Source organism: Hoplias malabaricus, chromosome 8 (genome assembly GCF_029633855.1).
Source record: "Hoplias malabaricus isolate fHopMal1 chromosome 8, fHopMal1.hap1, whole genome shotgun sequence".
Taxonomy (NCBI): Eukaryota; Metazoa; Chordata; class Actinopteri; order Characiformes; family Erythrinidae; genus Hoplias; species Hoplias malabaricus.
In genome coordinates, this window is record NC_089807.1 from 33200934 (window position 1) to 33223509 (window position 22576).

Genomic DNA, 22576 nt, shown 5'->3' on the forward strand with positions numbered 1-22576 from the left:
ATGCCTCTTGATCTTTGCATTCTTCAGTGATAAGAGTCCTGACTCTTTTGCCTACCTCCTTGCAATCATATGGTGTTACACATAAGAGACACACAGATAAAAGATAAGAGTCAAGCACAAGCAGAGAAAGGCCTGTAATAACAGTCACCAGCATTCATCTGTCTAACACGCATTCACACATGACATGGCACTTCACCAACAGCATGTCTGGTCACTTCAGTTTTTTCAAATGACAAATATATAATTTTACATATTATCAAAGGTTTAAAATGCAAAATAAACTTTTATTAGATATGTTATCAAATAAAGCAGATCCACTATACATAAAAAACTGGATTCAACATATTTGCTTCATTTTATTTCTAAATAATCACAGTAATGTGTATTTAACAATTAATACACATATGCTTTAAGACCAATCATTTTTTAAAAGATTAATTTTACAAAAAAAAAAAAAACAATATAAAGAAAAGGATGCATAATTAAAATATCAGACTTTCTAATGTACTCTCTAATCTACCTTTCAGTTATGAATAACATTTTCTCAATTCTATTTATTTCTTACAGAAGCACATAAAATGCATCTACACTATCAATGTCTTGCTCACTATCACAATAACTTTTCTGTATTCTAGCTGCAGGAAAGGCATTTACATTTCTGAGAATATTAGGAGAGAACAATTGTATATCCTTTTTTTTTAAAGAATTTCAGTGACACCAACAACAGAACTTTGACAATTCAAGTGAAATCAACTACAGACAATGCAATTTATGGTTAGCATTCCACACTGTGACCCTGAAATGGATTACATGGCAAAGCAGATGATGATGATGATGATGACGGACCAATCACAAGTCTGCTATTTTGGCATGACAGGCAGTCTTTCGCTTTGGACCAATAGCAGAGCCAGTGCAAACGATGGTGTATATACACATAAGTAATATCTCAAGCCAGTTTAGTCATTCTGCAAGCAATTTTACTTTTTTTTTATATAAAAGTCATTTATAATCTAATGTTCAATGTTTCTTAAATTTAATGAATAATTGTGCTTCATTTCTTTTCTTCTTTTTTTTCTTTAAATGGAATCTAGCTGGTGTGGAAAAAATCATTTTAATGGATATTAATGTTGTCTGATACAATGATCTTCTGATTGGCACAGCATATAATGGAGAGAGATTAGTATCAAAATACTTGACAAGTGTGTAAATCAAATTTTAAATTTGAGACCAAGACTTTACAAAAATATGCATTAAACTCTTAAACAAATGCATCATTTTTCACATAAAAATGAGGATATATCTATGAAAATTAAAGACAGATATATTTATGTGTGAATAGTGAAACACATATGTGGTTTGTGTCTACTTGTTAGAATATGATTTACACATTTGCCAAGTAATTTGAGACTTATCTCTCTCCATAGACATACCAGCTACAAAGAGGTAGAGAACTGGTAAACCACATGCAGAGATTAAACAGACAAATATGGGTGTATGCTAAGTCTAATGCTATATATTCTTCTATAAGCTTAAACAAACATATTTGTAATTCTATTGTTCTAACAGAACGGAGCTCAAACTAAATGGAGTTCAGCACTGAAATATGACCATGGCTTTAAATTATTCTTAAATTACTTGCTAAATGCACCACAAGTTCCACCACTCACCTAGAAACCTTTCAGGCAGGACTGACTTGACCTAAAAGAAATTTCTCATCATTTCCAAAATGCTCCGAAGCACTGTGGCTGAAGTCTACCAAAAGATTATTTTTTATTGAGGGCAATAAACAAAGTAGATCATATTAAGATAGAGAAAAAAGCTGAATACAGTATCAGCTATGGGAAAATAACAGCAGCTCTTATTGGGTACTATTAGCTGTTGGTTTGTGTTTGTATTTTCAGCCAGGGGCAGAAGCATTATTACACTATTTTTATTATTCTTTGCAGTGGTCTATGTCCCCTAAGTTGAGTCCAGAACATCCCCAGAGGTTCAGGAAACAACTAAATTAGGTAGTCCATAGATGGTGAAGTTGAAACGAGAGGGTGAGCCCCAGCTTTGTACTGCATCTACAGCCTCTAGGAGAAAGAAAAGATATATAAGCTGTCATAAATAAACCCAAACCCTAGTATTACATGTCAACTAATGAGACATAGCCCTAAACTGAATAAAAACACACAAGCACAAACAAAAGCAAAAATAAATAAATAAATAAATAATAAAGGGGCAAATTCCCTCAACACACTAACCTCTCTGGCTCAAAGCGTTCCCAGCCCTTTCAGGTATCTGTGCACACCTTCGCATAGTATGCACAGTCTGGCCAGATGTCAATCCTGTTTTTAGGAGATCTACAGTGATATATAGACAAATAAATCCTCAATAAAATACTACAAATGTATGCATCTTTTAAGTAGTTTAAGTAGTTAACATACTTAAACATATATTCTATATAGTTAAAGGTGCTGTATATAATTCTGGAGAACAATTTGATGTTTGAACCTTCGGTGCTCTATTAGAAGCTCGGTTTTGTGTAGTTTATCACTCCAAGCCACTATTTGTTTTCTGTTTGCAGAGGCAGAGCTGGGTATGAACAACAGTCAGCGCTTTTAAGTGTGTGTAGGTATGTCAAATTAAAATTAAAATGAAGGGAGTAACATGGTAAAAATTATCTGTTGAAATTTTCCTATAATGAAAAAAATATGATTTCTAGTCATTAATAATAATTGTGTTACTCATTCATCTATGCCATGAACAGTTTTTACAGTGCCGCAAATAGTAAAACTAAAATAACTAAAATATTAAAATGATGCCCTATATTTTTAAACCAAACCCACATACAATTTGCCTAAATCTGTCTCTCTTGTCAGTTGTGTGGCAAATGTGAGGGCCAGATGTCATGAACAAGGCTTGACACATGCTGTGTGCCAGACATGGGACAAATATTGAAAGGGCAAATATTTGGTCAACAGCACACCTGACACATATAAGGTGGATATGTAGCTAAAGTGAGAAAGCCAGACTCACCCAAAGCGTTGTAATTCAAGACCAAATTTGGGCTATAAGAGAACTGGAGGTGGGCCAAACATTTATTGTTATCTGAAAAGCTTACAGTCAGACAATACCCACATTCAGTTCACATAGCTAACTAATAAGCACACAAAGACTGGGTTAGAAAAAATGTGTCAGCTGTTTGTGTCCTCTCTGTTTGTGCTATGAACTGCCACCTCTGTGTTTGACCACATGTGTTTGACCCACTTAGTCAGTTAAAGTTAGCAATGGCGTAAAAAAAAAGTTTTAAAACAGAGACTTGGCACAGCATGTGAAAGACCTACACTCCATGATGGATTCCATATTTTTAACATTTGTACAGGTACTGTTGGACCACTGGTTGAGTATTACACAATGGACTCCACAGAGAGTGAGTAGATACACACACTGTAAAGGTCCCTCCAGAGCTGAGTGAGCCTTGCTACACAGGCATGGGGAAAAAGAACAAAGAGACAGGAGAGATGAAGCCTGCTGGTTAGTTCTATTATAAAAATCACACCAAATTCAAACTGAACACATATGTATAGATTATTGACGAGAGCTTTTAAGTTTTAAACTATTGCATAGATAGCGCAATATGTGTATTCTCACCTATTTTGGACATCCTTTTTAGACTGATGAAGCATGCTTTTCTGAACCTGGTCAAAAAGAATAGCCATCTGGCATTCTGAAGAAAGACAAGTTATATAGTAAATGCCAGGACAATAACTGTAATTAATAACTGTGATTAAGCTGTGTGTTGTTATAAATTCCTCTCATAAAAATATGAATGAATATTAAACAATCAGCACCCTGTATTTACACAGGGTTAATTTTACACAGAAATATGATAGCAGTGTTTTATGATACACATTCCAACATACTATTTGAGAGAAAAAGGCCTTTTGTGTACATAGAAAGTCTTAGACCTTTGAGGTCAGCTTAGGAAAAATGGGAACCAAAAACATTTTGCGTTTATATTTTTGTTCAGTGTAGTTAATAACCTTAAATTAATTCCATTTCATACTAACAAAGGTCTGGAAAGGCTATATCATCCACATTTTCCTATTTGCTATTGTGATGCATTCTTTTTTTTAAAGTGTATTCCCTTTTTAAGAAGGTCCAACTATGCCTTCTCATGCTTTCCATGTGAGCCATTAGAAAACTGGGCTTAGCCACTATGCCCGATCTCTTGACACACCTCAAAAATATATTTTTCATTCCATACAGTAAATCACACTACAGCTTTGATTTACACACTATTAAAACACACACTTAAGCTGGTCAGCAAATTGATTTCTGAAAATAAACTTTAGGTTAATAAAACCCCAATACAAAAAATAAAGTTTGTAAATGAAGATTTAAAAAATGAGAGGGATCTTGTATATAGAGATGTACCGGACAGGTTGAGGGTGGCAAGCCTGGCAGGCGAAATGTCGGCAAGAAAGTGCTCAGTGCCATAAAAGATGAAAGAACTACAGTTTGCTAGTAGATATTCCAGTTGGGCAGGGCTGTGAAAGGTCAAAAATATAGTTTAACACATTAAAGCATGTCATGAAATGGGTGATATGTCATGGTAAGAAGGCGTGCATGCTAGTGGGTTTTCCATATCTGTGACCTCACCTGCAGGCATGCTCACTGCCAATTACCCCTTCCCAGAAAGGTGTGAACTGCTGTGAGTATATCTCTAGAGTCTTCTTCATTCTCTCTGCTGGATTGCATTCTTCTGAAGGATGGAAAAAATAGAAATTAAATTGGACTTATTCCACCATGCCCATACATAAAACAAGACCAAATGCATGATACAGGGTAGTATATATAAACACTGCCATGCCCTATTTTAACACACCCAGTTTAAATCAGTAAAAGCTTAATTATATAAGAAGCAAATTTTACTATAACATTGGATGAACTACAATGGCATTAACCTGATATGATTGTCCTTATAGTGATATGGTACTAAATTTCAAGACTTCAAGTTCTGAAACAGCTGTGCATGCTGCATGAAGTCAATATTTGTTAAAGTCATGTAAGCATAAAATGCTTTCATAAAAATATTTGGGGAATGTTATAAAAGTGAACTACTCCCTTAATATGCAGAAATATGGAAAGCAGAGTTTAGGCCCAAGAGCATGCTAGGAGGTAATGGTAAAAATGTTGGGAGTAATGGCCAGGCCCCACTCGGCTGAGTTTTAGCAAACAGAGCATTAATCAGAGGTCCCCTGGCTCAGGCAGCTTTCTGCAGTAAAAGCACTGCACCACTGCAGGCATCTCACATAAAAGTGCTGTAAACATGATACTATAAATCCAGGTAAGTGCAGGACTACCACTGTCCTATGACATGTTCAATCACAGCAAGGGCAAGAAGAGGTCAGTAAGCATAAACATGAATTCAACTAAATCATCCAAGGCAACTTTATATTTGTCATTTAAGCTTTTTGTGGAATTGATCTTAACAGCCAGTGCTGTTTCATCAGACAGTCAGAACAGACTGAGATAGAATAAGGTTTCCTACAAAAAATAAGTGCTTCATATATTCTCAGTGGCAAAGAAATTGGATATAATTTTGTGGAATGGGTCACTTCATTTCAGTTCTTCAAAGAGTTGTGTTCCATCAAGGTCTGCAAAAACAAGGAATCCCTCAAGACTTGGAAAATGCAGCTAGTGAGCTGAAATGTGGGTTGGCACAAAAGTTCAAGCTTTAATGGGAATCCCTCAATAATGGGAGCACAAATCTGTCCCCTTATGTACACTATAGTGGCCTATCATGATTGTGTACGCGTACGACCCAATATTCTGCAAGATCTCAAGTTGTTTTAGTTCATTACTCTGTTTTCTTGTAATAACAATGAACAGAAAGAGATATGCCACATAGATTAACACTTACTACTTGTGCTATAACAGACACCCTAAAACCTGAAAAGTGGGGAAATCTGGCAAAGAGAAACTCCTGCCTCACACCTGGCTGAACCTGAATATTAAAATGAAAAATTCTATATAAAATAACAAAGAATACAGAGCTGTAGCTGAATGAATCCCAAATTAGTTAAAATGTTTTAAATGCAGTATTCACAATAAATGTTGTACCTATACAGGCATATGAGTAACAAGAAGTCAGCCACTATATTACCAGTGACTAGAGGAACTTAAACTACTTTGTGTTACATCACTTCATTACTGGAAATGTAATCTGATTCCTGTACAATATTTTCAATATTCAAATTTCCACAGTCCAACAATTTCAGGCAAACCTCTGCATCTGCCATGAGATACAGGACAGAATCATTGTGATGACTAATATAATTTAAATCATTAATATACAAAACATTTTCTTCTCACATATTCAAAGTAGTGTGGGGCACCTCATAAATTTTATATTTCCTGAAAGTTCTTACTAATCAAAAAATCAGTCAGAGCAGACAAACTGGACCACCTCTGGGTAAATGACAGCAGTTACAAGTTTACATACACTTAAGTTGAAGTCATTATAAATCATATTATCCCCTCCACAGATTCCATATCAACAAACTATTGTTTTAGAAAGTTATAAGGATTTGATATCTACTTTTTACATGACAATTTTCCAACAAATGTTAACAAGCTAATCACTGCACTTATAATTCACTACTTCAAAATACCTGTGGGTCAGAAGTTTACATGTTCTTGATACATGAAGTTTACTGTGCTTTAGCTTGGAAAATTCCAGAAAATTATCAGGGTTTTAGAAAGAATAATCATGTGTGTTAACTAGAGGTCTGTCTGTGGCTTTACAGTAACACGTTTTACCTTAAAATAATAGATTCTTCAATGTTTGGTAATAAGTAGAACAGAGCCTTTGTCACTGCACGGCAAGGAAGAAAGTGCACTATTTAACTTTTCTTCTGAGGATAGGAAACCATACCTCTTGTTTTTAGGACAGTGCTGTAAATCTGAATTACACTTTGCAAGGACTGTAGGAGCCCAGGGGAAAATATCAAATCGTACCTAATGTTCCTTCAAGGCCTATTTTCAAGGCTTAGTTATATCTTGCTAGACATCATGGGAAATTCAAAATCAACTTAGAAATATAAATATGGACATAATTGGGAGCAACTTCCAAATGCTTGAGAGTACAACATTCATTTGTCCGAATGATAATTTGCAAATTTGGCACAAGACAGCCATCTTACTATTAAAGGAGTGGTTTTCTGTCTCTTAGAGATGATTGTCACTTGGTGCAAAAAATACAAATCAGTCTTACAACAGGAAACATCATTGTGTTGATTTTGGAGGACAGATGTATAGAAGTATCTACATTAACAGCAAAAATGTGTCCTTAATTGAAATGACCTGAAAGGCTGCTCAGCAAGGAAGGAGCCATTGGTCCAAAATCATGATAAAAAGGCTTAAAGGTTAAAGTTTGCAGCTGAACACAGAGACAAAGACCATACCTTTTGGAGAAATGTATTCGGGTCTGATAAAACAAAAAAAAGGTTTAGCCATAATGATCATTTGAGCTCAAAAGCACCATCCCACAGTGAAGCATGGGGGTGGTAGCATCGTTGTGTGGAATGCTTTGCTCCAGAAGGGACTGGTGCACGCCATCAAATAAATGGCATTATGAGCAAGGATAAAATGTGGAGAAATCAAAGCAACCTCTCAAGGAAGTTAAAACTTGGGTGCAAATGGATCTTACAATATGGACAGTGACCCCAAACAGTGGCAAAATGGCTTAAGGATGATAAAGTCAAGGTTAAAAAAGTGGCTTTCAGAAAGCTCCAAAGAAAATTTATGCACTTATTGTGAGAAGTTAAAGGCTACCCAAAATATTTGACCCAAGTTAAGCAGTTTAAGCTAATAAATGCTAACCCTGTGTATGCAAACTTTTGTGCTCCTGGGAATATGATAAAAGAAACAGAAGCTGAAATAAGTCATTGTCTCTGGAGTTAATGTGTGCAATTGTGAAAATACGTCTAATTGAATGTAGCTAAGGTGTGTGTAAACATATGATTTCAACTATAATAATATATAATACAAAAAAAAATCTTTCTAGTGTAGTATTGTTCTTTAGAGCCTCAGTAAGTAAACGCCTTTGACTTTGCTTACCACAATCCCCACCATGATTGTATGGATCTATAATATCTGAATAATATCTGTGTTAAAGAATTTGTAAGTTGTAGATAGCTGAATTCATCCTGGTGATCAAACTGATATCATATGCCACAAATAAGTCATGATACTGCAAAATGAAAGAAAGAAGTTCTGGATAATCAGCATGAGTAAAACAAGTACCAAATATGCTCTTTTGAGTTCAGCTGAATGACATGACATGTCTAAAGTAACATCATTTTAAAGAAAATGCCATCGCGAAGAGTGAGGATACATTTGAAGTTGTGTGTGTCCACTGGAAGACAGTGTGGAGGCAAGACACGATTCACTGGTGCCTGCATAAGAGAAATGAGATACATTATCATTTCCTCCCATACATATATAGAAGTTCATACAAAAATTAAAATAACTGTAGATACCCTATAACAGAATTGGTTATACTGTTCAACATTTGGAAGAAATCAGAAGTGTTATTTTTAGAACAATGAAAAGGTCAGCTAGCAGGAAGGTGCTTACTAGGGACTGAGGTAAAATGTAGAGGTATATGCAAGATGACAGGAATGAAAAATGACTAGGCACCCATGCACACAGTATCATTAGAGAAAACACATTATGTAATTGATTGAGAAATGCTGAGTTAAAAGCAGAGGAAGGGTCAGTTAGATAATTGACTGCTGTGAGGACAGGTAAAAGTAATATTCCACTGCTCTATCAGCTACTGCCAGATTCATTTATTTGGCTTACCACTTTGATGGCTTTGCTTTGATCTCCTTTCCCCTTGGCTGGCTTTCCACCTTTGGTCTCCTTTTTATTGTCACTTTCAACTGTCATCAACAGGAAGTAGTGTTAGAACAGGAAATGACCATCTCACTGGGGAGTTTAAATGACATAGCATTAGCCCTCTCTGAAACTAACAACAAAAAAGAACTCTGACTCTAGCTCTAGCCCTTAAACAGCAAATGACATTTAGCATCAGTGACCAAGTAAAGGTTTGCTGTTAATGTTCTGCTGCTATGTGTGGCTAATGTGGTTATGGCATTCATCTGAAAAATTTAAAATACAGCAGAGAATTTTCACACATCAATGAGTCAAAATTCATGTTGTGTGCACTGCGAAAGAAGGGGGAAATAGGGGAAAGAAAGAAAACTTTCTGAAACACTTTGAAGTAAAACCTGAAGGGAAATTTAGTATGTCAACAGAAGAATACATTTCATTGCTATAAACATATTACTTAAATTTCATAAATTCTGCCCATTATTTATCCAGCAATTTTCAGGCACATTATCAAATAAAATAATATTAATATCAATATCAATATTATTTTATGTATCAAATAAAATAATAGCCCCTTTGGTGAGCAGCTCTCGGCACTATCTTCCTGACATTGTGTTTATGTAAATATTAGTTTACAACTGTTGCATTGAAAAAAACAACAACAAAAAAACAAAAACAAAAAACAAACAAAATATATATATAATGGATTTAAAAGTGTGCAAAACCCATTTCCAGAAAAGCTGTTATGCTATGCAAAATGTGTACAGAATGCAATGATGTAAAATCATTTAAACCCTATATTTAACTCATAATGATAGACTGACAATATTTCAAACATTGAAATATATACATACATATATTTATATGTATTTGTAACATATAAATATATACATACATTAAAATATATACACAAACACGCCCATTTTGAATTTTATGCCTGCAACAATTTTCCAAAAATTATGGACAAAAGATTGGTAACCTTCTGTAATGCTACAAATTGAATTGGTTAATTGAATTGACAACAGGTCAGTGACAGGTCAAGTCTTTCAAAAGTAAAGATGCATATCGGTTTCAAGAATAATAATTCTCAGCATAAAATAGTAAATAACTTGTAGGTTTCTTTATATACAGTTCTTAATATCATTAAACAATTGAGAGAACCAAAACAAATTTCTATATGAAAAAGACAAGGCCCAAAATCAATACTGAATGGCTGAGACCTTTGGGCAGTAAGATGGTACTGCATTAAAAACAGACAGGTTTTTGTAATGGAGATCATTGCATGGATTTATAAAACAGGAAGAAGGAACAGGACAGGTTCAGGTACTCTGGTCGAGGGTTTGACTGGTGTCCTGGATTGTGTGTAGGTAAATGAAAGGGGTTAGTGAGTCTATGAATGAACTACCTTTAATAAACTGGTGCATGTAATATCGGTGCTCACATTCGCCATGTGAGACAGTAGAGGAATAGTATTAGGTTGAGTAAATTGAATGTTCTTTATTGATTGTGATGATGACAGAAATTCTAGTGTGATTGGTAATTTGAGTATTTAAATGCTGCAGCGGTAAAGGGGTAATGATTTCGCAATGCGATAGAGTCAGAGTTGGCCTTAAGATGGCCAAGATCATCACGCCAGGGGAAATCAAATTGATCAACTACTAATAGAATTTTAAAGTATCACCAGCTAAATGTCATTAAGCTACAGTGTAACAATAATAGTGACATTAATCTGGGGCCACCGTGATAGTGCATCAGACTGGATGCATTGGACAGAGTGTTGCTAAGTCCAATTTCTCCTTCAGTGTTCAATTGATAGTGGTTGGGTAATGGTGATGGGTCTGAGGCTGGCAACAATAGGTGGAATTAGTGGCAGCCTTGAAGTCAAGTACTACAGAGGGGCAGCATTAATAAAGCGAGATGTCCCTCGTTGGCAGGTGTGCCATGGTAGTGTCTTTCCAATGGCATATAGGGAATTGAGAATGGAAATGTGATCTAGCGGGATGACAGATGAGGCCAAATAAGAAGCCCAAAAAGGGTCTGCACTGCAGGAACGGCGAGATGGAGAGAAGGCAGTTTGTCACATGGGAGCAAACACTGAAAGAGACAAAATCCAAATGTGCTGAGGAGGGGAAAGGTAGAAAGTTGATGCAAAGATACCAAGTTTGTCTGACGCGGAAATGACGTGAATTTGCGGGGTATATATAGGGCTGAGAGAAGGAGTTTGAGCGTTGTCCTACTCCTAAAATTATGTTATTACATAACTTCAATTAAATTAAATTAAAAAAAGAGAATATAATGCATGGCTACTCTAACTCATGTGGACTGCACTAAAACTATTACAGGACAAGTGAGTTTCCAGAAATGGTCTGCGATCTTCACTGATCTTATTGCCAGCACCTTGTCTTCATTCTCGCCCTGAGAAGCAACAAGGGACTAGGTAAAATGATCAAAGCGAGACAATCAAAGGTGGATCTCCACAGAATACGCGTGAAAAAAATCAGTCCACAAATAGTAAGCAAGTTTTTCTGAACTTAACTGTCAACTTACATTGTAATCAACGGAATATAGTGAAACAATACTTATACTTTTGTGCTTGGTGTTTTACTGGCACACACCAGCCCTGAGCACTGGTAAGCTAGTTTTCCTGATAAAAGATATGTAAATACATTAATAATTACATTAATACTTATAAATAATTATATGTCCAAACTCTATTTTAATCACCTGTAGTACAAGAATCTATGTTCTACAAAACTCCTTGATATGAGTAAAAAGAAAAAGCAGGGATTATTATGACCTGAACGGTGTCTTACCCTCTCATATAGAGCAGTCTCCCAATCACACTGAGCTCGCACATTTTCTGGATTCATGTATTACAACACAACCTGGATTCCAGACATACGTAATGGCCCAGTTAAATATCTCTTTCTCTCTCTCTCTCATTATATGGGAGATTAAGTTATATTGCTTTAGGTGAGTAGAGGAAAAAAGGGAGTGGAGAAATCAGAGGTACACCTGGCACCCTAGTACATTTCAGATAATGCATTAATCATGCTGCATTAATAAGGTGCATTAATAATGCTAATAATCTCTTTAAAACAATTAAATCTGCTCCCTCCTGTACGCTTTCTTACTAGATGTTATTTTCTATTCCCAGAAAACAATTTTGTTTAATGTTTAACAAATGAGACATTTTTGCTATTTCCCCAACCAATATTGTTTTAAAAAAATCTCAGACTTTGATGAGTCAGAGTTTACACTTTGTGAGTAAATATGGGAGAGGACATTTAGTTTTTAATTTGACAATTTACAAGCACCAGGAGCACATGAGTTGGAAAAGGGATAAATTAATTATACATACAAAATTTTTAAACCAGTTCCTGTCCCATATAAGCAGCTGCACATTTGAATTTTAATAGAGATTAAGAGGATGTAAATCCTGAGTGTGCAGTTCCTATTAGAAGACTCCCGTTAGCATGCCATTTCATTAGGGGGCTTTGTGAATGAAGTGTAGGTTATGGTGGGAGCAACTGAAAGAGATTAACTTCTTCAGATGGAAATACCTCAGGATGTGTTTAGAGTTTCCTAAAATACCTCTTGACTTTGCACAACCGCAGCCATAATATAATATGTTATTTTACATGTTCTGCTAAATTACTTCATTTAGTGAATTTCACCAGTGGCACTATACAGTTAAGGCCAGAATATTACACAAACCTAAGCTAAAGAAATTCAAACTGATCTTTCAACATATTTTTCTGTCATCATACATTTATTTTGGCAGCTCAATTAGGGCACCGATATTGTTCACATCAGAGTTTATTTTAAAACTACTGAGGACAAATTTATTTTGGCTTTAATTCACTACGTGAGATTTTCAGTGGGTCATACTGAATATCTTTAAACAGTTTAATGAACATGAACACAGTTCATGAACACAGATGCCACAAATGGTTAAAACACCTAGATGTTGTTCTTGATCCACCCAAATAACCAAGGTTGCATTGGTTTGTCACTTGCCAAAGAGGACAACTTAGAAGGCCCATAATTACTGTGGCAGACTTCACCAGAACCTTCTCAATAACATTCATCCATTTCAGAAACAGAAAGATGGTATTCTAGAAGATACAGGTAGGCCTAATGCAATATTTTGCAAGTATATACCACGCCTGTGATAGCTGAAATGGGGAGAATATATATTTTTGAGCAGGAATTCAGGGTGGCTTCAGAATGTATGTAAAGGCAACACCCCCCTGCTATTGAATGCAAGAGAGTTCTGCTATTACAGCAAATGCCTTTATTCTCTCATGGTATATAGGGGAAAATAAATAGAAATATAAAAAAAACATATTTAGACCTCCAAATGTCCCAGGGCTGAGTATATTTTGATATGAAAATCTCCACTGAAACTAAAAAGATTAACAAAAATATACATATGTTGAAGCACCTGGGGACACCTGGAGTGCACCAAACTGTCTACATCCAGCATTAAGAGAGTGCTACATTGCCATAGCCTGAAAGGCTGCTGTGCAGGAAAAAAATGCCCATACTTCAAGACCAGCATTAAAGAATTAACATTAATGGGGAAAAAATCCAATTTAGGTTGTGGAGATTAGTCCATGTAATAAATGTAAACATTCCTTAATTAAAGTTGACTCTAAAATTTTCACCTGTGGCACAAAGAATGAATGACAAAAGACTTTTAATCCAAAGAACTATTGTGAAGTACAGGGGTGCTACTCTCATGCTATAGGGCAGAAATGGACGAAAAGCAGAAACTTCTGATCCATTCACTATTGAAAATCAGAAATAAAACCTGAAATTAATCATTTAGACATTGTCTTGAAATTATTTCTTGTGCAATTTAAGTACATACTGTAATTTATCTAAAACATGTAAAGTATGTAGACATTCAGTTTATGGAGTTAGTCAGTTATGGAGTGAAATTTGTGTTTAGTCTATGCGTTTGTAAACTTCTGGCCTCAACTGCAACTAACTTTAAAGTAAGTGGAATTTTTTTAGGAGATTTTAGCAGAGTTTGAGTACAAATATGACAGTGTCGTCCAAGTTAGAGTGCTTTTTGGGCAGATTAAAATAATATTTAAGGGAGGATTAAAATATCTTTGGATAGATATCTTTTTCTAAAGATATATTCCAGGTAAAGGCGTTGTAACAGATCATTAGCTGTGAAAAAGTTTGCCTATTTTCAAGTAATTGAATTGCTCATATTCTGGTGCTTTTTGGGTATTTTTACCCTGTTTATAATGTGTCTGTCGCGCCCTCGTCCTGTCATGTCTGTTTTCCCTGCCATGTGCTCTCTTAGCACATGGCTCTGTTTATTGTTGCCCTTGTCCCGCCTTTGTTCCGCCTCCTTGTCTGCCGTCCTCGTTATCTGTTTCAGGTGTGTCTCGTCTGTTCATGTATTTAAGCTCCCTTGTGTCACTTCCGTTTGTCGGTCATTTGTACTGTTTCGGTCACTGTTGTTAACTCTGTCATGTTATCAAGTCTGTCTGTCTGTCTCCGCTGATTCTACGTCATTGTTTTCCGTTTCGTCATTTTGTTTTGTTTCCAAGTCTAGTCTGTCTCTGCTGTTCCCTGTTTCGTTTCCTCTGTCGTGATTTGTTTTTCAGTTATTGTGTTTCCTTTCTTTTGTAGTCTGTTTTGTATGGTTCTGTTTTGTTTAAATAAAATTCGCTGTGTGTTTTAGCGTGTGCGTCCGTTTTCGACAGACCGCCCTCCGTGATTCCTGACAGTGTCTTCCTCCTAGATCTTCCACTAAGATCACTGCAGGATAGTTGAGTACTGTGACTCAATATTAAATTGATATTTAAAATAAAATAAATATTTTATTTTCAATATTTCACCATTCTTTTCAATTTATGGTTATTAAACATATTAGTTCATGAGTACCATAGAAACAATCCTGTGAAGCCCACAAAGTATATGGCTGAGATATTGCCAATTGTTTAATGTATTTAAGGGCCCATTTTGAGATGCACAAATAATGCCGAGTCCTGAAACGTCAGAACGATTTTAGAGTGTCTGGAATGTTGTGATTAAATAAATCCATGAATCAAGTTACTAGTAACTACTGGTCTGGTTTAGAACATCAGAAAGGCATGTACTCAGTGTGCCCAGGAGAGAAATCTCATGTTTCTAGGAGACCAGGGTTAATGGGGTTTTATGGAGCCTTATGAAAATATGTCTCTGTAATGTCGGTGCTACTGTTATACCAGGGTGTTCTCTCTGGAGTCGGGTGTAGAAGACCTGCAGTGAGAAATCCCGGGACACTGAGCTGATTCTATCCCCTTGCAGAACTGCCAAAGCTTCTAAAGGCATCTCCAACAACATCTTGTCAGCTAGCACCACCACAAATGGATCCCCCTGCTCCGCTGGTGATCCAATTGAACACACATACATATAAAACAATTATGACATACAGCTTCCTGTTAGTACTTGCATGCACACATTCATAAATACATACAAGCATCCATGCAAACTCATTAATGCAAAGGAGAGAGGCATTTGAAAAATTATGTTGGTTTCCTATGCTTGGTTGAGTTAAAAACATATATAAAAACTGTAACCTCAGTCAACACACGTTTGTTCCTAAACAAACCCAAAAGAGGGCTACTCATAGAAGAATATTTTAAGTCTTACTGACACAAGTTGTCTTGTTTTATCAACACGCAAAATATAAAATACGAACCTTTCCCAGAGCCCTTAAGCTCTGCTAAAACCAGAAAAGCTGATGAAAATGTTTCTACTGCTGTTGTACAAACTGAGGTGAAAGTGACTTGAAAAGTCAAACATGTGGACAACTGCAAATAGTGTATGAATCAGAACAGTAATTAGTGGAAATCTATGCTAAACATGCAGGACTACATGGAAGGATATCACAAAGAGGACTACTATTTATTCGTTGACTATTTATCAAATAAATAGATACATGTTTAAAACACACTGCAGTTTTAATGCTTGTCTCTGCAGAGCCTGATGTGTCCTGTGTTGGCATAGTGTCTTTCATCAGCCTATGTGTATTAGGGCTTTTAATGCCAGTGTGGTGACTACCTGACAGAGCTTCATTTGCAGCATCTCTCTCGTCCTTGTTTTTGGACCGTGTTGCCTCACCGATGTATATCGATGGAGGGCGCTGGCTGAGAGAGAGTGATAAGAGAGAGGGAGAATCAGAGTTACAAAGGGGGGAGTATTCCACAGACAAGAGGAAATGAAAGCAAAAATGGGTCTATGAGAGGAGTGAGAAGTGGCAGCCTTGGGGAACGTGAGGATTTGCTCAGGTCAAACATCATGCACACACAGACACAAATACACAGACTTGCATACAGGACCATCTGCTTATTGTCAAGTAGCTGATATTTACCGAGGGCAATGGATCAATGCAAAAACCCTACATTCAACTGCTGCATGAGGAAAAAAGTTTAAAATCCAAACAAACCGTACACTAATCATCTAGAGCTTCAAATTCTAACACTGGGTAAATTCTGATGACAGATATATTTCTTATTTACTGTGTGTATGTATGATTGTGTGGGTTTGTGTGTACCTGAAGCAGGAAAGGTCAAACTGAGAGAGAACTGGATCCAGATAATCATCCATTTCCTTGACAATAGCCTTCAAATGAATCCCTAAAACTCTGTCTGTGGGGTTGTCCTGTACAAACGAGGGGATTAGAGAGAGAGAAAGAGAGAGAATAAAGCTGAAGGAAATTGTTCCTATGGGTAGTCTTAACTAATTGATGTATATTAAAATTAAATATATAATAGTGTCATCTGATAATACATTCAAAATCTACTTTTTGTCCTTTAAACCTAAAAACAAAAACAACAACAACAAAAAAAAAGAATTTAGAATTATTAAAGCATATGTTATGATAAACGCAAGTAAGAACAAATATTGTACACTATATCTAGGTAGTGGTTCAAAGAAATTGCTCATGGTAAGTTTCAGACAAATTTATTTTGTTGGAACAAAAATTCATGTTAAGAAATCTCTCACATAGAATTTAACTGAATATTATGGAAGTTATATAATAACATAAATTTGGTAGTAGGACACTCCTCCCGTCAGCCCTGTATACACCCTGAAAACTCACGTGGTTTCCGAGTCGGAAAAACTTGCTCCCACCTCCAACCTGACTCCATATTTCTTGTATTCATCTAACCAATTGGGGTGGGGAGGCACCCTAAACTTCAACCCAAAAACATATTCACCTCCCCATTTCAGCCTTTATGGGCATGGCCCATACTAGCAAAGAGGCTTTTGTACAAACGCTGTCTTTAAAACAAAAAGGGGACATACCGAATATTAAGATCTTTTGAAATTCCCTTAGATGTTTTGTTGATCCTACTTTTTTACTCAAAATTTCGTAATGATAAATTTCTTCAATTAAACCAGCAAATAATTAAATAAATACATTCACTGACAGTCTCAGAATATTAGATTACGCTGTATAAGGGTGCCCACGTACCAGTTGTGTGCTAGGCTCATCCTGCCTTGTACTTTTGTGACAGAAGGACTCTTTAAGAAGGGTTTGTGCAGTGAGACGTCTGAAGGCTTGGACTTGGTCTCGGAGCTGGAGTAGAACATTAGGCTGGACCCGAGCCTTGGCCACTTTAGAGCAGGCTAACCCACCTGAAGCAGCACACAAACACATCACAAGATACACACCAACACAAGCAGCTCAAAGCAGTAATAGGTCCCAATGAGCCTCTCTCAGTTCATATAGTTGTAGATGAAACAGGACGCTCGTCTGCTTGTAGGCACCAGGCATCCATTCAGCATCACCAACAGAACCTTTGACTTTTCTTTACAAAAGCTAGAACTGAAGTCTTTTTATTCTAAAATATTCAAGTGTCTAGGTTCCCTGATAAAACCCTAAACTATTTCATACACATATGTGCATATGCATGAACAGGACATGAACAGTTAAAAAAAAAAGCTAAGAGTGGAAGCACACAAGGGAAGACTGTTTTACCTGCGGTCTGCACACTCTTTCCTTTCTGATTCTCAGTGGTTTTCTCATTTGTCTTCTCATACAATGCCCCATACAACACTGAACTGCAAAATGAAGACATGATATCTGAGGGCTAAAGACATGGTAAATACACACTCATTAGTATCTGTTAATTACTAAACGGGTATGTAGATCTCAAGAACCATGGGTGAAGACTCAATGATGTGAAGAATGCTGTCAACAGCACAATATTTTTTTTATTGTCTATAACACCTTGACTGCTTTAAAATACAAAGTAGTCTTAAAAATGCAGCTAAATATTCTTTCACTGGATCCTGTGTGACCAAAACTTCCAAAAATATTATTATTATTATTATTATTATTATTATTATTATTATTATATGTCAACTACAATGATCAATTTATGACAACAAGTTTAGCATACTAGTTTAGCTGGACTGCCATTTGCCATATAGCCATTGTCACAGAGGTGTTTCTGGCATTTCAAAAACAGGAAAGCCCAAAATACATACCCCTGTCATTGGAAGATCTGGAGAAGCATTGGTGTTTCATATCAATGTCTTTGTTTACATGTGGTTTTTATTATTTGTGTGTGTGTTGTACAGAAAATATGGGGGGCAGGACTAATAAATGCAGGTATTAAAAAAAGAGCACAAATTTTGTTCATAATATATAACACAGGCATACTAGATGATCTACCACCCAAGAACAAGGAAGACCAAGAACATTTTGTTGATTTTAAGAATTATAATTACTTATTTATTCAATGTAACAGGTTAGAGCAAAACACGTGAAGTTAGATGTGGCTGTGCGCAGCTATATGGAGTTTTATAAACACACTAACTCCACAAAATGTCTCCCCACCACTTCCCTTTACAATATTTCAGGGAAAGACACACACTCACATAAAATAAGACAAATTCAGCAGTCGTCCTCTCTCTCTGTTGGATATAATACGTGTGTAAATGTTGCTGAGTTCTGAGCCGTCCTTCTGAGCTTGTGAACAGCGGAGTAATGTGGAGTAATAACAAAGCTTGTTATCACAAACGCCCAAAAATCAGTTTTAACAACCTAATTAGAATTAACACCAAGGCACTGCAGCGAACGCAATATTTCAGCACTTCCAGCATTAAATTAGGGCTTTTAAATATACGATCTCTAACATCCAAAGCACTCACTGTCTGTGATATTATTACTGATAACAAACTCTATGCATTATGTCTCTGCGAAACATGGGCTAAAGCCAATGAATACATTGCCCTAAATGAGTCCACTCCCCCTGGCTTCAGCTATTACAGTTGCCCACATCTGGTCGTGGTGGTGGTGTAGCCACAATTTATGACCCTACCATTGACACAACACAAAAATCTAGATATGATACTAAATCCTTTGAAGTACTTACTCTTAAAGTCACTGCATCAAAAAGGCAGCACTCGTTTATGCTCATCACAATCTATCGTCCTCCTGGCCCTTATACAGAATTTCTTTGTGAATTTGCTGATTTCCTCTCAAGTGTAGTTATCGTATCAGAAAAGGCCTTAATTGTTGGTGATTTCAATATTCACTTTGAGAAGGACCATGATCCACTTAAAATTGCATTTGAATCAATTTTGGATGCGCTAGGGTTCACTCAGAATGTTACTGGGCCCACTCATCAATGCAAACACACATTGGACCTAGTGTTAACACGGGGCATTGAGATAAAGAATCTATCCAATCTCTCGCTACATGAGACCATCTCTGATCACCATCTAATAACATATGAAATTGCGTTAAACTTTGATATTTGTCCACAACCACGCTATATTAGAAAGCGCACTATAACATCCTCAACAGTTAGTGATTTTATCAACAACCTTCCAGACCTTACCACCATTTCTTTTCCAACTCACCCAAATGACCTTGAGCTCATTACAAACAACCTACACCACTTATTGTGTACAAACCTAGATAGTGTTGCACCAGTCAAGACCAAACAATTTAGAGAGAAAAGGCTCGTAACCATGAACATAAATGGAGACACACAAAACTAGAATGTTTCCGAATTGCATGGCAGCACAGCCTCACCGACTACAAACATGCCTTATCTAAAGCCAAATCACAGTACATCTCTTCCCTTATAGAAAACAACAAAGACAACCCTAGATTCCTTTTTAGCACTGTATCAAATCTAATTGGAAACAAAAAGGAAATCAACCCCATTGTTCCCTCTGATTTCTGTAGCAATGACTTTATGAGGTTTTTTAATGATAAAATTGCTTGCATTCGCCTCAAAATCCAAAATCAGTCCAAAGTCACATCGGCTCTCGTAGATGAACCCCCTGCCAGCTCTGAGGTGCACTTAGACTACTTGAATTCTGTCGATGAAAATGACTTGCTTAGTTTAATTAGCTCATCTAAATCAACTACATGCTTACTGGATCCTGTACCAACACAATTATTTAAACAAATTTTACCTAAAGTCATTAGACCATTGCTCACAATAATAAACTCATCCCTCAACATTGGATATGTACCAAAACCTCTGAAACTAGCGGTAATCAAACCAATTATTAAAAAACCCAATCTTGACCCTCTTGTACTCGCAAACTACAGGCCAATATCAAACCTCCCTTTTATTGCTAAGATTCTAGAAAAAGTCGTGTCACAGCAGTTGTGCTCTTACCTACAAAACAATGACATTCATGACATTTTTCAATCTGGATTTAGACCAAATCACAGCACAGAAACGGCTTTAACAAGAGTAACTAATGACTTACTCCTTTCACATGATAAGGGCTATATCTCTATTCTGGTGCTGCTTGACCTTAGTGCAGCATTTGATACCATAGATCATGTGATGCTTCTTGATAGGCTGGAAAATCTGGTAGGAATAAAAGGATCTGCCCTCTCTTGGTTCAGATCTTATTTATCCGATCGTTACCAATTTGTTTATCTGAATAATAAATCCTCTAATCATACTTTAGTTAAATATGGTGTCCCACAAGGATCAGTGCTTGGCCCTGTATTGTTCACACTCTACATGCTGCCACTGGGTAGACTAATCCGTAAGCATGGGATTCAATTCCACTGTTATGCTGATGACACACAACTGTATATATCAGCCAAACCCAATGATGTTGCTTGTCTACGTAAAATAACAGAATGTCTAACTGAAATTAAAGACTGGATGATGCAAAACTTTCTCATGTTAAATTCTGATAAAACTGAGGTCTTGTTACTAGGTACAGATACTCAGATACATTCACTCAGAAATGCTGCTATTAATCTTGATAATTCAACAGTAAAACACAATGCCATCATTAAAAACTTAGGTGTAGCCTTTGATTCGACTCTCACATTTGACACCCACATATCCAATACAGTCAAAACCGCCTTCTTCCACCTACGCAATATTGCCAAAATTCGGCATATTTTATCATTAAAAGATGCAGAGAAACTAGTGCATGCTTTTATAACTTCACGTCTAGACTACTGCAATGCGCTCCTGGCAGGGAGCTCGTGCAAAGCGTTACACAAGCTTCAGTTAGTTCAAAATGCAGCAGCCAGGGTGCTCACTAGAGCTAGAAAATTTGAACATATCACCCCAGTTCTCTCGTCCCTACACTGGCTACCTGTAAAATTTCGCATTGACTATAAAATACTCCTCTTAGCTTATAAATCTCTAAACAGTTTAGGCCCGCAGTATCTTACTGAACTTCTCATACCTTATCGCCCGTCACGTACACTTCGTTCACAGGATGCCCATCTACTCTTTGTTCCTCGCATTAAGAAAAACACAGCAGGAGGAAGAGCCTTTTCTCACAAAGCTCCTCAACTCTGGAATAGCCTTCCGGTTACTGTTCGGGGCTCAGACACACTCTCAATCTTTAAATCTAGATTAAAAACCTACCTTTTCAAACAAGCTTTTGGTTAATCACTCACCTTCAGGTTACTCCTTCTATATTGGTGTTCGGGCTGGTTTTCATATTATCACTGTTCTGTATTAACCCTGTCATATCACCATAGCTACAGCATTCTTAGTTAGCTTTGTAGTAACTGCCAACAACGCTGTCTGTCGCTGGGTTCTCTTGCCTGACCAGTGGAAGCTTTTTTCGCAGGACAAATTTCCCCGTTCTTTACCATGACCCTACTAACCTTTTGTATTTTTATTTGTTCCCTTTGTCTGGCTTTCTTTCTCCTGTCTCTCTCTCATGCTTTGAGATGTCCTGCTGCTCTCCAGGTTTTGCCCTGATCCAGCCCGTGTCCTGTACAAGATCCTGGCCTTGCTAAGACTCATACATCACTAATATCATCATCCTCACCATTTTCATTTCTGCTTCTCCATCATCACTAATATACTACATTTATATTACTATAACCCCTTCACTTTTACTTCTGTTCTCTATTGTGTCTCCGGTGTCGACCCGAGGAGGATGGGTTCCCCGTATGAGTCTTGGTTCCTTCCAAGGTTTCTTCCTCGTGTGCTGAGGGAGTTTTTCCTTGCCACTGTTGCCCCTGGCTTGCTCATAGGAGGCTTGGACCCGGATCTCTGTAAAGCTGCTTTGTGACGACTTTTTGTTGTGAAAAGCGCTATATAAATAAAATTTGATTGATTGATTGAGTAATGTAACAAATGCAGAGCTAAACACAACCCCAGAAACACACACAAACGGAGCATGTTCCTGTCGTTTTTCCTATTATTTATTTAAATGA

The 22576-nt window shown here is 36.7% G+C and overlaps 1 protein-coding gene across 4 annotated transcripts in view; it reads right to left on the reverse strand.

The window, feature by feature from the left end:
* Positions 1–405: 405 nt before the first annotated feature.
* LOC136705644 (cilia- and flagella-associated protein 46) overlaps positions 406–22576 on the reverse strand; it is a 79070-nt gene continuing 56899 nt past the window's right edge. For 3 of the 4 annotated variants that reach the window (XM_066679318.1, XM_066679320.1, XM_066679317.1), the window contains 14 exons: positions 17882–17964; positions 17375–17538; positions 16451–16557; positions 15958–16043; positions 15120–15278; positions 8857–8936; positions 8387–8447; positions 8110–8145; positions 4648–4750; positions 4423–4535; positions 3637–3712; positions 3330–3466; positions 2247–2345; positions 406–2075 (listed from right to left, as the gene is read on the reverse strand). In XM_066679318.1, coding sequence (XP_066535415.1) covers positions 1990–2075; positions 2247–2345; positions 3330–3466; positions 3637–3712; positions 4423–4535; positions 4648–4750; positions 8110–8145; positions 8387–8447; positions 8857–8936; positions 15120–15278; positions 15958–16043; positions 16451–16557; positions 17375–17538; positions 17882–17964 — 1390 coding nt within the window. In that variant the 3' untranslated portion in view covers positions 406–1989. The remainder of the gene's footprint in view (positions 2076–2246; positions 2346–3329; positions 3467–3636; positions 3713–4422; positions 4536–4647; positions 4751–8109; positions 8146–8386; positions 8448–8856; positions 8937–15119; positions 15279–15957; positions 16044–16450; positions 16558–17374; positions 17539–17881; positions 17965–22576) is intronic. The other variant, XM_066679319.1, reaches the window with a different exon arrangement.